Here is a 15,646-nt window from a genome sequence, read left to right on the forward strand (position 1 = left end):
CTAATCAGAAACATAACACAGGTTACACAAGTTAATAACAATGATGTTCTTTTCATTATCAGAATGGTGTTATTTCTGGCTTGTTTTCTGCAAATTGAAATAAAACTACATTTTTAGTCAACTTCTGGTGGAATGGAACATCATAATCAAGATTATGATATGAGATTGAAGTTGTACATTAAATAATATGACATCTCTTACCCTTAATAAGATAGGTGGGGGAGTAGGTTGTGTTGAGAAAACAGACGGACTTCGACAAATTAGGAGAATGGACAGAGAGGTGGCAAATAAAATACAATGTTGAAAACTGTACATTCATGCACTTTGGTAGAAAAAAATAAATGGGCAAACTATATTCTAAATGGGGAGAAAATTGAAAATACCCAGATGCAAAGGGACCTGGAAGTCCTCCTGAAAGTAAACTTGAATGTTGAGTTGGTGGTGAAGAAGGCAAATGCAATGCTGGCATTTATTTCAAGGAATAGAATACAAGAGCAGGGACGTGATGTTGAGGCTTTATAAGACATTGGTGTGTCCTCACTTGGAGTATTGTGAGCAGTTTTGGTAAAAAGGAAACGCTATCGTTGGAAAGAGTTTAGAGGATGTTCACAAGGAATAAAAGGGTCATCATATGAGGAGAGTTTGACAGGTCTTGGCCTATACTCGTTGGAATTTAAGAGAATGAGGGGGGAATCACATTGAAACATTTTGAATGTTGAAAGGCGTGGAGACAGTAGATGTGTAAAGGTTGTTTCCCATGGTGGAAGAGTCTAGGACAACAGCATTGAAGGGTGTCAACAGAAAAAAAGGAATTTCTTTAGCCAAAGGATGGTAATCTGTCAAATTTATTGCTACAGGCAATTGTGGATGCCTGGTCATTGGGTGTATTTAACAGAGAGATTGATAGGTTTTTGATTAGCTAGAGCATCAAAGGTTATGGGAAGAAGATCAGGCAGTAGGGTTGAGTGGGAAAATGGAATTGCTCTTGATTAAATGGCGGAGTAGACTCTGAGCTATATAGCCTATTTCTACTCCTACATCTTATGATCTTATGGCCCTATGGTAAAAGAGCTAGCAAGTCGATGTTGATTTTAATGTTAAAGTTCACCTAAACAAAAATAATCTGCTTCTGTTCATTGATGTGTGCTTTATTACTCAAAAACACTTACAATACCAATTTCAGATCCTTAAGGCGGAATAGAGGACTTTCAGTTTGTTCAGAAACAAAACCCAAATCTGATTCTCTCATGTCTTCTCATAAAAATCAATGCAGAAAAAAATGCACCAAGTAATTATTTTTCTCCATTATACTGTATTTTTAAAATTACAATAGAAGAATTACTTAATTTCTTGTGCTGTTGTGGACTAAGTCTGTTCCCATGACATGTTAACATTATGACTCCAAGTCCTAAATGTAAACAAAGCCACAGCTTTTGATAGAGCATTGTACTGATGTTTATTTAAAACATCATATTGAAAATTGTGATTATTTTAATGTGCCAAATTAAGTTAAATGTTGCATTTCTCAATAGGACAAGCCACATAAATATAGCTGCAAGAGCATGTCAGAGACTGGGGTTCTGGAAGTGAATGACTCATTTCCTGCAAAAATTCAAATGGAACAGTTGCACACATAATTTAGTTGCAGGAACCAGTCAAAAGCCTTGTATTCTGTGGGAAGTAACTCCTTCCTCAAACCCAAGAACTAAGGCAGAGTGATAAAGTGCATTTTCAACTAATCTGGATGAGTGCCTTGGAAATATTGTAACATGTCTGCAACACTGCTGGGTTTAAATTGGGGAACATCCCATTCCATAGGGCTGAAGGAGAACGGTCTCCAGAAGAACTGCAGCTGTGGAAGAAAGCAGCATTTCCCCACACCTTCTTCCAGGAGAATTTGGGATGGGCAATAATTTAATTTAGACATATAGCACTGTAACAGGCCATTTCAGCCCATAAATCCTTGCCACCCAATTAACCTACAACTCCCGGTTCATTTTGAATGGTGGGAGGACACCAGAGCCCCCAGGGAAAACCCACGTAGACACGGACAGAATGTACAAACTGGTTATGTACAGCATGGGATTCGAACCCCGATCCCAATCACTGGAGCTGTAAAGGCCTTGTGCTAACCACTACACCAACCGTGCCACTTTTGCCTGCAATGCCCAGGTCTTCACCAAAAAAGATAAACAAAACTTACACTCATCAAAACATAGTAACCCAGATCATGTTAGATGTCACTAACTACAAACTCATCACCCACAATATCAATTCAAACTTGATTTGGATATATTGGGCTGAGCCTCCATATATTGGGCTGAGCCCATACTCCCATGGGCTAGAGTGGACTGTAGCAGCAATGGATGCTGAAGTCCTGATTCTCAAATGCCTGGATCCCTTTTGAGGCTTTTGACATATTTTGACAAAGAGATATTTAAAAATTGTTTAAGAGTTTAAATATTTTTAAAAATATACTAAGAACCAATGTAAGTAAAAGGTTACATAATATTAACATAAAACAAAATGAAGAAAAATAAGCAAAGGTGATTCCCCCCACTGCAGAATCAGAAATGAACTGAGCAGTGAGGAAGATGTACTTGCTAAAAAACTGCCAGTTAAATGTCTGTGTAATCCAATTTATATACTGTACAACTGTGTCCACTGGGAGACTGTATTGACTCCATCCAAGTATCTCTGTTATTATTTTTGGCATTTGGTTTTTTTTTTAAAAGAAATTAACAAGAAATTAAAACAAATAGGGCAGTGTAGCTTTCCAATTCAATACCATAATGATAGCTTGAAATAATCAAAATTTTACTCATTGTGTACTCTGTCACAAGCAGAAACAAGATAACCATGAAGAGGACATAAAAACAGAAAATACTGAAACACGTGACAGGTCAGCCAGTATTAACGCAAAGAAAAACAATAAACATTTCGGGTCAGGATCTGTAATCAGAAATGGAAAAGAGAAAGTGAAGAGTATGATGAGTGGAAATAGTAATATCTCTGATCGAGTGAGACTAGATGGGTGACGTGACTGCACCCCCTCCCTTCTGTGCTACCATGACTAACTTCATTTCTCTCTTTGCCAATTCTGAAGCAAGTCCCAGACCTGAAACTCTAACTAGTTCTCTTTGTACAGATGTTGCCCAAGAGTCTTTTAATATATTTTTATTTCAGTTTCCAGCAGGTTTTTTCTGATAACAAAAAAGAACACAGCTAGTTATTCTCCACAGAATAATCAGCCATAGGTGAGCATGATCCGACAGTTAGCATCTAATTTGATAACTGATAATTGCAGAATAAAAATAATCTCTAGCACATAATACTTTACCTGTATATTCCAAATCTTCATACAGCCAGTTATATCCCCTGTAATAAGATAGTTATTTTTCTTATCAACTGTCATAATGATGGACAATGCATCAGCATGTGCCTCAAATTCAGCGACTAACAGACTTTTAAAGGCGTTCCAAAGACGAATAATCCCAGAAACGCCACAGGACACTAGATTTGCCCCATCTGAAATGTAAAACACACCAGAAAGAGTCAGTTTTGTAAGCAAATCTAAGACCATTCCATGTCATGGCATGTTCTTAATAAACTTTCAGCGAAAGCTGGTATAATTAATGAAAACATCTTCCAGGATGAACTTATTCTGAAGGCATGTTCTTGAACATTTTAAACAGTTAAAATAATTATGTGCAATTGAGCATATTAAATGAGACTATTTCTGTATATGTAGTCTGTCTGTGTGCTATGTTTATACGTGTGGTTTGCACTGTTCTGCACCATGGACCACAGAACGCTGTTTCATCAGGTTGCACTGGTACAATTAGATGACAAATAAACTTGAACTTGAATATTTTACCATTTTTTCAATGAAGCACTTGTGCAGATAAAATATTACTGCAAAATACAAACAGAAAATGTAATAATCAGTATCTTAATCCAAGTGTCAATAAAATTATCACAGAAAAATTAATCTAAATTTTGTAGTTTAGTAACATTCTCATATTACATGGACAACAAAGAGTATCTCGGGAAAATATGTACAAAGTGTTACAAGATCAAACCAGCAACCACAAAGGCGGCATATCACACAGGGGTATAGGTGAACAATTACTTTATTAACAAAAAATTCACCTTCAAACTTTTATTCAAAACCCCCCCCCCACCCCCCCTTTTATAACAATGCCCACTGGTTACTATCCAAATCTCTATAACAGTGTAAAACTAATAAATTCCCGCTTAAATATAACATATGTAATTAAAGTCTAAGTTATATTTCCAACCAGGCCACAGAAAAACTTAGACACAGAACAGACACAAAATACACAAGACTCACAAAACTTCAATCTCAACCAAAGCAAAGATCATAAACAAATATCAGTCTGTTTGGTAAACTGAAGCCAAACGGTGTGTGTGAGCGAGAGAGAGCGAGAGAAACTGAGAGCAAGAGAGAGAGCGTGAGCGTGAGAGAGAGCGTGAGCGAGAGCGTGAGAGAGAGCGTGAGAGAGAGAGCGTGAGAGAGAGCGTGAGAGAGAGCGTGAGAGTGTGTGAGAGTGTGTGAGAGAGAGTATGAGAGAGAGTGAGAGAGAGTGTGAGAGAGAGTGTGTGAGAGAGAGAGTGCGAGAGAGAGAGTGTGAGAGAGAGAGTGTGAGAGAGAGAGTGTGAGAGAGAGAGCGTGAGAGAGAATGTGAGAGAGAGAGCGTGAGAGAGAATGTGAGAGAGAGAGAGAGAGAGAACAAAATTCAAAGTTGTTGTGTTGCTTGCAGAGAGAGGCTTGGTCCGGATCCTTCTGGCTGCCTTCAGAATGTTCATCCCTTTTTGAAATCCCAACATTCTAAACTGTCCTCCAGACCATGACTCATGCTCTGGGCCTTCTTCCACTCCACAGCACCCCCAGTGGTGCTTTATCGTCCAAGTCCAGAAATTTTTAGATCATTTTCTGCACATGCTCAGTCTGTCTCCCACTCTCTCAGCAGTCCACCTTCACCTTGGCTCTCTAAGGCAAACTGTCACTTTTTAACATAAAACTACACAACACATAGGCCAATACACAACACAGAACTCTGTAACAAAAGTTATAACTGCAACATGAATTCAATGGACCTTGTGAAGACATTAAAACAAGTTCTCAACAATGAACTTTGACACCTAGACATACCTAGTAGCTGTCATATCATAGAGTTAGCAAAAGGACAAAGCCTTTGAACGCATTTGATAAACAAGTCAAAGTTATTTGATTAAACTAATCTCAGTCATTAGATTGGTAGACTTTTAAGGATCCAATTATTCAATTAATTACCATTCACATCTTATACTACTTTTGTCATAGAATAGTGCAGGATTATAATTCACATTCTTTTTATATTTATTGGCTGGGGGAAAGTGTCATATCATAATTGCAAAGGTAAATTATTTTAAAATTATCCTTCAAATCATGAATCAAAGTACTGAAGTTGAGAAATTAATGATGTTCACATATTTTGTGTCAATTCATTTTTAAGATAAGGAGGAATATTCCTTTAAATAAATTGGCTTAATTAAATGTGTATGTGAAAGGGAATTTATTTTCCCTTAAATATGCCACTATTGTTAAGTTAATCCAGTGTTTTAAAAAAATGTTTACAAGTGTGTGTATTAATCAAAATTGGATTGATCAAAAGTTCAAAAGTATATAGTACACAAAAGGATTTTTTCTTTCTTACCCATTGATGAAATGTTCTTCCTGTTTTCTAAGAAGAACATCCTTGTAATTACATAGTGATGTTCATCATCTTCAACACTGGAACTAAACAACTGTTGTCCATTTGAAACTGTAGAAAAATTATCTTGTGTTTGACTTTCTTGCTGTTGGATACCTGCAATGTACAATTCAGGGAAGTCGTAACCATATTTATTAAGATCATAAACAAGGAAAACCCAAAATACTTTAATATAGGATAGAAACAAATAATTGAACAAATAATTTGTTTCATTGAAGTAATATATAATTTAAATGATGTAACGTTCTGTTTGATGCATCCTTTCATTGCAATACAAGAAATAAGAGCAGGACTAGGGCAATCTGGTCTATCAAGCCTATTCCTTATTAAATTATAAGATCTTCTAATTTAAACATATAGCACAGTAGCAGGCTCTTCCAGCCTTCGAGCTCTTGCCACCCAAATACCCAATTAGTCAATAACCCTGTACATTTTGAGGGTGGGTGGTAAGCAGAGAATCTGGCAGAAACCCATGCAGACATAGGAAGAACATACAAACCTCTTATAGAAATTGCCAGATTCGAATTCTGGCGCTGGAACTGTAATAGCACGGCACCAACTACAACGTTAACTGGGCCGCTGATCTTACCTGATCTGGCTGTGGACTTGTCTCAAATGTATCCACTTGTTTCCCATAAACAGCAATTCTACTACTGTTCAAAAATATCTATTGATTTGTATGTTAAATACATTCAACACTGCATTGGGCAGATACTTTCACAGATTCAGTACTCTCTGTGAGAAGCAGATCATCTTCACTCTGTCTTAAATCTACACACCTGAATGTTGAGGCTATGTCTTGTCTGCCAGTAGAAACATCCTCCCTGCTTCTATCTAATCTATTCCTTTCATAATTTTATGTAAAAGATCCCCTTTCATCCTGCTAAACTCCAATGAATATAGTTCCAAGCTATTCAATCATTCATTAGATAACCCCTTCATTTTCAGACTCATTAAATCTGGTGAACTTCCGCTGCCTCAGACTCCAAAGTGAGTACATCTTTTCTCAAGTAAGGAGACCAGAACTGCACAGTACTCCAGTAATGTGGCCTCATCAATAGCCTGAACAGTTGCAGCATTCCTTCACTTAAACTCAATCCCTCAAGCAATTGAGGCCAACATCCCTTTTGCTCTTTTGGTGTCTTGCTGAACTAGCAAACTAATGTTTTGTAATTAATTTATCATTATATATTAAACACCAAGTTATTTTCTGTTTTAGAAAGTGGATTTCTCTACCGTGAGGTATTATCAAGGAATATTTCATGTTACTGTACTGTATTGCTATTTTACATAATATGCAAGGTGGGAGCATTCAGCCATGAAACTGGTTTTGCTGTGAGATATTCTGCCAGATGAAGCTACAAATTGAATAATTATATCTCCATGTATGGATGATGTGCTCCAAGTACCAGCTCACCCATACTATACCATGCCATAATGCTATTAATGCCAATGTTGCAAGTGATGGAAGATTTATAACAAACTAAAACTTTGGGGTAATTTAGATCAATAGATTCAGATTGGTATAAACTCTTCAATATCACTCATTTAGCAGGAAAGCCATTGCTGAGACCACAATATTCTTTACCAAGTTGGATTCTTTGGGGAAAAAAAAATTATCCTTCCAAGTGATATCAAAATTCCTTTCAATTAATGAAAAGTAACCAAGAGGCAAAAGATGATTTAGTTTACCTGATTTGTGTTGCATTGCTGGCTTGAAAGAGGGATGAAATCTATATGATGCATTTTCAGAATTATTATTCCATATTACAATCTCCCCATCATAACTGCCTGTAAAAATCATATCGTTATTGATTCAATTTAATTTTGTTCTCTTTCCTTCATTAAATATTGAAAACAACAAACCCATGGGCCTGAATCTAATAAAGGTTAAAAAATAAAGAAGGAACTGAATGTGGCTTGACGAAACCTGCCGCTGGCTTTAATGAGGGTGGCTGAGATGTGAATGGCAGTTTGCTTATAGTGGCCTCCCATCATTTTAACCATCTATTAACTGGGAACTTTAATTGTTCAGGTTTCACACCACTCAGGAACTTGCCAGCCAGGTAAAAGAAGTGAAGAGGACTGAACCTATGAGGTTTGTATCTTTATGGTTTTGCTGATGGACCAGAAGGAATAGGTATTCCAGTAGTTCAACAAAATCATATGCTTCCATTCCAATGGCCTCCAATCTACTGTACCAACCAAACTGCTCTCCTCCAGACAATACAATTCACACCTCTTCAATCACTGTCTGCTTCTCAATGTCACTAACTGGTCTCCCGTTGCCAGCTGCTCTTCCCCTGACCACCCTCAATTCCTATAATCCAATCTGACCCACCTCCCACATCTATGAATTGGACCTGCTCTTGCGCAAATGAAAATCCAGCCATCAAAACCAAACTCTGATGTCCAGATCTGGCCTTCCCACTCTCTCCACTGGTCTGCTTGTCCCACCACCTGCCTGCTTCCACAGTTTTTATGATAAGACATTTTGATTTTGGAAGAAATGCAGCAGACTGTATTTAGTCAATGATCCTACTTAAACAAGAGCCACAGTGTAATTCTGTGAGGATATCAGGAGACCATAGAACAGTTCCTGAACCTCCATGGGAAATTCTCCTTCATAGTAAAAATCTAGGCCATCATTCTGTGCCAATGAAAATTTTCCAGTCAAATAACAATTTTACTTCCAAAAGACATTGGAATTTTTTTTTAAAACAATGTTTGGAATGTGATAACTATTGCACTCACTAAAGGGACACAGGAAAGGGGAAGCCAGGAGAACACAAACCAGTCCTCAAAGGGTCAGCAGTGGAGTGGGTAAGTAATTTCAGTTTCCTGTCTGTAAACATCTCTGAAGACCTATCCTGGGATCATCATGTTGATGCAATAATGAAAAAGGCACGCCAACCTCTAGATTTCATTGAGAGTTTGAGGAGATTTGGTATGTCACAAAAGATCCTTGAAAATTTCTAAATGTTTACTGTGGAGAACATTCTGACTAGTTGCATCACTGTCTGGCGTGGAGGTGCCAATGCACAGGACAAGAATAGGCTTCAGAGAGTTGTAAACTCAGCCAGCACAATCTTGGGCATTAGTCTTCATCCATTAATGACATCTTTAAGAGGTGGCACCTCAAGAAAGCAGCAACAACAAATTTCATGGCCCATGTTTATGACAATAAACCTGACTCCGATCCTTTGTTAATTTAAATAAGTGAAATTATATCCAAGAAGATATTCAAATGTTGATAATATTACACCATGATTAAACTATTTAAATTCTGGTACCTATTCCACAATTCATTTAGATCATGGGTGATCTATATCCAACACCACTTACTCATCAATATTCCATGTTCTTTGATTTTTAAAAATCTAACAATCTTTAATTTTGATTTCAAAAAATTGACAATTTTTAAAAAATAACAATGGTGAAAAGTTGAATGACATGGAAGACATAGTAAAAAAAAACTGTACTAGAGACTGTCTTTCACATTATTTTTTGTATATACCAAAGTACTTTACAACAAATATACCAGTAGTTCTTTCAAAATACTATCACAGTTGAAATGTAACAAATGAAGGCCAAGTTTTCATAGTCAGTAAAGCAATAATGAGCAGACAACTTGTATTTAATTGATTTTTTTCTTGCAGGATAGATAATGACGAGTTTTCCACTTTTCTATCAAGAGATTATTTTTGTCCTTGATTTAAGGTTCCAGCCTCGGTGTGCCATTAAATGTTCCAGCCTTGGTGTGCCATTAAATGTTCAGCCTGAATTTAAGAAATAAAATTGGTTCGGAGGGATATATTTTCTGAGCTTGTATGCACATGTGGCATGAGAAAGGTTTATTTTGTGATATTTTTACTAGTTATGACTCTTTGTTTGCATGGCAGTGAGTATAAGTGCTATATAATCACAAAACTTAATTATTCTGATGTAAATTGCCCATTCACATTTTCACAAACTCAGAAAATTGAACAGTCTCTTTACCAAAAAACCTGTTGGAAGTTATAAGAAATATTAATTTTCAATGCACCTTAATTTATTTGATGCTACTGTAATTTTTCACAAAGGTAATTCAATTTGTACCTGTGTGAGTTAGAGTTCAATAATCATCACTGCTTCTATACAAAAAATACAATACCTGTCGCGAGTGTATGAGGTGGTAAGAATGCTGCATAGAGGATGTCATTGCAGTGTTGTGCCTTCCCCTTCCATTCCGAAGGTTGAACAAGGAAGTCAGCGAGGGTGTCCATTCTGAAAACAGTAATTTGGCTGGGAAAGAAAATACTAAAATAGAGAAAATCTACAAATTTCAAAGTAAATCAGTTATGTTTTACTAACAATTAGAAAATAACTGTCCCTGCTTCATTGAGGACCTAACACCATGTTTGACTCCAAGATCTGCTGAGATCCAGCAGATAGGGCCATATCTGTACTACAGTAAAATCCCTGGTATCTGGCACCTATGGGGATTGGTAGATGCCAGATAAGTATATTTTCTATTTGACACTTACTTTTACAATTACTAATTAATACACCTGCATGAAGAGTAAACAGTTTAAAAGACAAAAACAAAAATACTATGCAGTACTTTACTTATACTGGACAAACCAGTTGCATGAATATTATAAACCTTAAAGTTTTTAAATTTATTTTCAGCTACATTCGTTGAAAACATTTAACCATCACTGCATCTCCATGGAGATGCCAGAAAGACGAAAAATAACATGATAGATCATTAACATCCCCTCCCCCAAGTTGACAAAGACTTTGACTGGGGCATCTCTTACTAAGCAGGGATAAGGAGACATTTTAAAGAGAGCTCTTCATCCTGGGCAGTGCCATTGTGGTTTCACACAACTTTATTCAAACAGCTGCTATGAGCAAAGCATAACCAAGGCCCTCCACTGGCTGTATATTCGCACCAATCTTCAAAAAAAATGTTGATGTGCTACTTCAAGGACCATTTACTTTTACAATTTTAAAGTTGTGTATTTTCTTCCATTATTTTATTCTTATTAATTTTAAAATTTATTTTCTGCAAGTTTTTTGCTGCTTGCTTGAATTCCAGACACCAGGACTTTCATTTTGTATTCCCAAGTATAGTCTAAGTACAGAGTACTGTACCAATAGAGTTCACTGGCACAACTCCAACTGCAGAGTTTCTCAGGCTAGAAATTCTGACAACAGAGATAATGGGCACTATACAAATCACATCAAAACAACAGGTAGGAGAGAGTATGCAGACCTTTTCATGTCTTAACTTTTCGATTTGATCTTTTCAATTTAATGTACAAGTGTTGTATTAATCTGCTTTTATTTTTTTTTTAAAAAGCATTTCCTGAATGATTTTGAAAGATTGTAAATGTCAAAGAAATTAATTAACGGTGATATCACAGACAGAGCCGAGCTGTTTGCACCAAGCAAGGCTCGTACTTCACCATGCACTGTGGCGCAGGTTTCTCAGGGAAGCCTGCACCCAAAAGTAGCAAGATTAGATAAATAGCAATCCCAGAGCAATGCAGCAACTGTAACCAGCTCAGTGCAATTTAAACATCAGCAAACCTAACTGAAAATGCAGAACAATTTTTAAACTTTAAACCCACATAAATATGAAGAAAAAACAGATAATGCATATTGACTGCCAGAAAATCATTTGTATATAACCATTGATTTTATTTTTTGCCTATAACATACCTTTCCCAACCAAATACCAATATACTCCTTTTCAATATCAGTATCTGAGTGATTTCAGCTGCTCGGCCCCTTCCTGCATTCAGTTTATGATGGCAATGTCCATTGAAATCCCAAATCTGCCAAGAAAAATATACGACTTGAAGGAATAAAACACTTTACCTATATGGATGAGCTGCAGTTTTGAAAAACAATGTACCTGTTCCTTTTTGAAATTCCATTGGCTTTATGACTCAATGGAATTCAACCTACTTCATTAAAAGTTCAGTTTAAATACAACTGCTATTTATTTCCTCCTTTTATTAAAAGTATCACAAAGCACTTCACAGAAGGTTTATCAAATTCCCATAAAAATCATGAGACAATATCTGAGAAGATCAAAAAGGAAGGACTTTGGAGCATATTGAACACAGAGAATGCTAAAAATACAAAGCAGATCATTCAACGTATATGGAGAGAAAAACAGTTTATGCCTCAAGTTATTAATCTTTTATCAGAACCAGAATAATGTGGAAATTGAACATGTTTTAAGTTTACAGAGAAGTGAAGGAGGATTAGATAGAAAAGGAACATGACTGTGGACCAAGAAAGGTTTTATGACACAAACAGTGTCACTAAAGAGAGGATGGCAACAACAGCTGAGATCAGTCAATGGCAGCTGATCTCTCATGAAGAGACGCAAATAGAAGGGAATGATGAGAAAGAAAAATAATATAGAACACAGCAAATAATGGATATCTAAAATAAAAAAAACACGAGAAACCCTGAGCAGGCAGCGCTTAAGGAGAGAGAGAATCTGAGTTAATATTACAATGACCTTTTACTAGAATTAAGCTGGAAAAGTTGGCAGGTCTGAAATTATTGAAATTGAGCCCTTAGAAATATAATACGGTCAGTCAAATTAGATACCATTCTTTGATTTTTTTTCAACTTTATTAAAACAGTGTCAAAGTGAAAGTTACTGATCAGATTGTGGGTTGGATGAAGAATTAAAATGGCAGCCATTTCTAAACTCAAGAGCATTTGGAGATTGAATATTCCACAGTGCATTTGATTTTTCCACTGTAGAGGGGAGTTAACATTGGCCACACCTAATGCAGTGCATCAAATAAAAAGTGCGAGTAAATTGCTTCAACTCAAAAGAACAACTGGATCCTCAAATGTCAGATAGGAAGTGTTAAAACGGCAGATGCACGGAAAGGTGAATTGAGTTGGGGAATGGGTTTTGGTGGAGATGGAAGAGTCTTGAAATGCAGAAAAGTGAGAGGAAGATATAATCCACATCTAATGATTTCAGCAGTCTTCCTCTCTCTTTTATCCTCATTTGTTTCCCATTTATTGCAGTTCTTATTTAATTGAAAACCTTGCATTTTAATTATTGAACCTCACACTAATCAAAAATTCTTTACAAGATAATCTCAAGAACAATATATTTATAAATGCTATATTTATACCATAAACCTTACCTTCACAGTTCCATCAACACTTGCTGTGAATAATCTAATCTCAGTGTCATTTAGTGCCATTGTCACAATCTCAGATTTGCCATGACACCCGGTAAATTGTTTTATTTTTTGACCTGTCTCGATCATCCAGATGATCACTGTAGATCCAATATCTGAACTGATAACCTGCAAGGACAATATGCCCATTTAATTTTCGATATATAACCAAAGATGAAGGACCAAGGGCAAGATATCATCTCAATTAAAAATGATAAATGAGAAAATATGGTAAATGGGAAAGTACTCATCATCCTATATCTTACTGCATTTTAAAATCCTGGAAATTGTAAAAGAATCATGAAAGTTAAAAGGAAAAGAGATCTACTGTATTGCAGTCAAAGAAAGCAAAGAAAAACAGCAGGATGTTGTCGGTTATTTTTAATATTGATGAGTGGATCAAAAGCCTGAGAGATGGTGTATTTTTTTGCTCAATGGAATGTTGACCATTTCCCCCATCATTAAATTGAATGAAAAAAATGCTGAGGCTAAAGGAATGAAGGAATGTTGACTAGAATTTTTTTCTGTCCAGATGTTGGAGCATCTCACGAACTTTGTTCCGCTTGGGAGCAAAACAAAATATTACATTCTACTGAGGTGGTGAGTAGACAGAAGCGCAGACATTTCAAATCAGCTGGAAATATTCTTGTGAAGTATTCGATATTGATTTATATGAATTCAATGGATGCTTGCACAAAATGTCTAGGAAGTAAATCCAGAATATTTTGCGCATTTTATTTATCATAATGAAAAATTCCTGCATTTGAGGCAGAGTTAAATTTTACAGACCAACCATCTTTCTTGCTGCTGTGATTGGCAACCCATCTCACTTATTGCCAAAGTCACCTTGAATAATATTTCAAAATAAAAAGATGCAACTAATTTTTTTATGAATAAAGCTAGAGATTCATATTTGTTTGTTAAAGTGTGGTATTTGTTCGACTAACAATTTAAACAGTTAGCAATATTCATTTTGCAAACTTAAGCATATCACCAGTAAGAAAGCTGGTAATTGGCAACCTGAAACATTATTGAAAATACTCTTTTAAATACCAATTTTTACTCACCTGCTTGAAATGAGAATTATAAAGTACACAGGTAACTGGTTTTTCATGACTTGTTACAGTATTGCCAATTTCTTGTTTCATCTCTAACATTGTCAGCTGGTTGTTGAAAGCAGTGAAGAGGTGACCAAAGGGCTCATTAAAATACAGAATTGTTTGGAATTCCAGGATCTTTGGAAATATACCAGCAAGCCGCTGGACACAGAGCTGATGGTGCAGATCCCAAACTCGTAAAACCTACAATGGTGTTGAATTATTATTCTAAATGAGGCAAAAAACTTTCAAAAAAATGTTTAAATATGCATCATATCAAGAAAAATGGTTGTCACAGTAACACAGCCAGTTGAGTCACTGGTTCATAATCCTTGAGACCTCAGTTCAATCCTGATCATAGGTGCTGTCTGCGTGATTTTTTTTGTCCTTCAAGTGACAGCAAGGGTTTCTCTGGGCGCTCTGATATCCACTCACATCCGAGAAACCCACAGATTGTCAGGTTAATTATAAATGTTCCCCATGTATAGGTGAGTGATAAAATCTGGGAAGAGTTAAAGAGAATGTGTGGTGGATTTTTTTTAAAAAAAAGGACTAACAAAAATTGTTGTAAATGGGTAGTTGAAGGTTGGCTTGAATTTAGTGGGACAAAGAGCCAGGTTTCCATGTTGTATCTCTCCATAAAGATAGTGATCTTGCCCATTCTCCTCATACCATTCTATTTAAGTTTGGTTTTAGTTTTGAAATTGTGAAAAATGCAAGTAGAAATTTCTGAATTAAATTTCTGAAGATCTTGGGAAATCTTGAAGCAGCTAGTCTTAGTGAAAGATCATTGATCTGAAATGATAACACTAGCCTCTTAAACAACTGTATCTTAGTCGCCCTCCTGGAATGCATGAAGCATCACACAGTGACGCATCACGTACTCAACAGAGATACGACCAGATGTTCAGATGCTGGCTGCCCAGTAACGCACGCACGCAAGTGCTGATGTTACCAGAATAAGCTGGTCGGCCATTTTCATTTTCAAATCGCCTGTGGACATGATCTAGGTAGTTTAACTGGTTTCCCTGACTACCTCGGAGGTAGGTCAGGGACTTGGTTGGATCCCGACGGGTTTGACCGTGTCAGACCCTTTCTAACTGTCATGTAACTGGAGTGCTAACCGGGCAAATTGCCCAGTTTACCCCATTTTACATGGCAGTTTGAAAGGGTCTAATGTTTCATTCTTCACAGAATCTGCCTCCCTGCTGAGAATATCTAACTTGTTCTGTTTTTATCTCAGAATTATAGCTTTTAGACTGTATAATTACACTTTACTGAATATACTTGTGAATATACCAAAAGAAAATTACTACCACCTTGTCCTTTGAAAAACTGAAGAGTTGTCTTCGTGAAATGTTAAATTGAACAGCCATCACACTTGCAAGGTGACCTCGTAAAACTCCATTTGGTTTAGAAATGACATAAGGGTTCCAGAGGTAGACGTGATGATCTACAGCAGCACAAGCTAATGTAAACATTGAATTTTTATCAGTAGAGCTACATTCTGAAACACTGGGGAATATAAATCACATTTTTGCATACTAATAGTACATTTTAAAAC

At 36.4% G+C, this 15,646-nt stretch overlaps 1 protein-coding gene across 1 annotated transcript in view; it reads right to left on the reverse strand.

Annotated features, from left to right (window-relative positions):
- The window catches only part of LOC138743582 (cilia- and flagella-associated protein 337-like), a 46,618-nt gene that overhangs the window by 18,054 nt on the left and 12,918 nt on the right, over positions 1–15,646 (reverse strand). Inside the window, exons 6-13 of the mRNA XM_069899099.1 lie at positions 15,402–15,550; positions 14,053–14,286; positions 12,950–13,114; positions 11,487–11,602; positions 9,931–10,061; positions 7,470–7,568; positions 5,721–5,873; positions 3,341–3,528 (exon numbers count right to left, since the gene is read on the reverse strand). Coding sequence (XP_069755200.1) covers positions 3,341–3,528; positions 5,721–5,873; positions 7,470–7,568; positions 9,931–10,061; positions 11,487–11,602; positions 12,950–13,114; positions 14,053–14,286; positions 15,402–15,550 — 1,235 coding nt within the window. The remainder of the gene's footprint in view (positions 1–3,340; positions 3,529–5,720; positions 5,874–7,469; positions 7,569–9,930; positions 10,062–11,486; positions 11,603–12,949; positions 13,115–14,052; positions 14,287–15,401; positions 15,551–15,646) is intronic.

The sequence above is a fragment of the Narcine bancroftii genome, chromosome 9 (assembly GCF_036971445.1).
Source record: "Narcine bancroftii isolate sNarBan1 chromosome 9, sNarBan1.hap1, whole genome shotgun sequence".
NCBI classification, from domain to species: Eukaryota; Metazoa; Chordata; class Chondrichthyes; order Torpediniformes; family Narcinidae; genus Narcine; species Narcine bancroftii.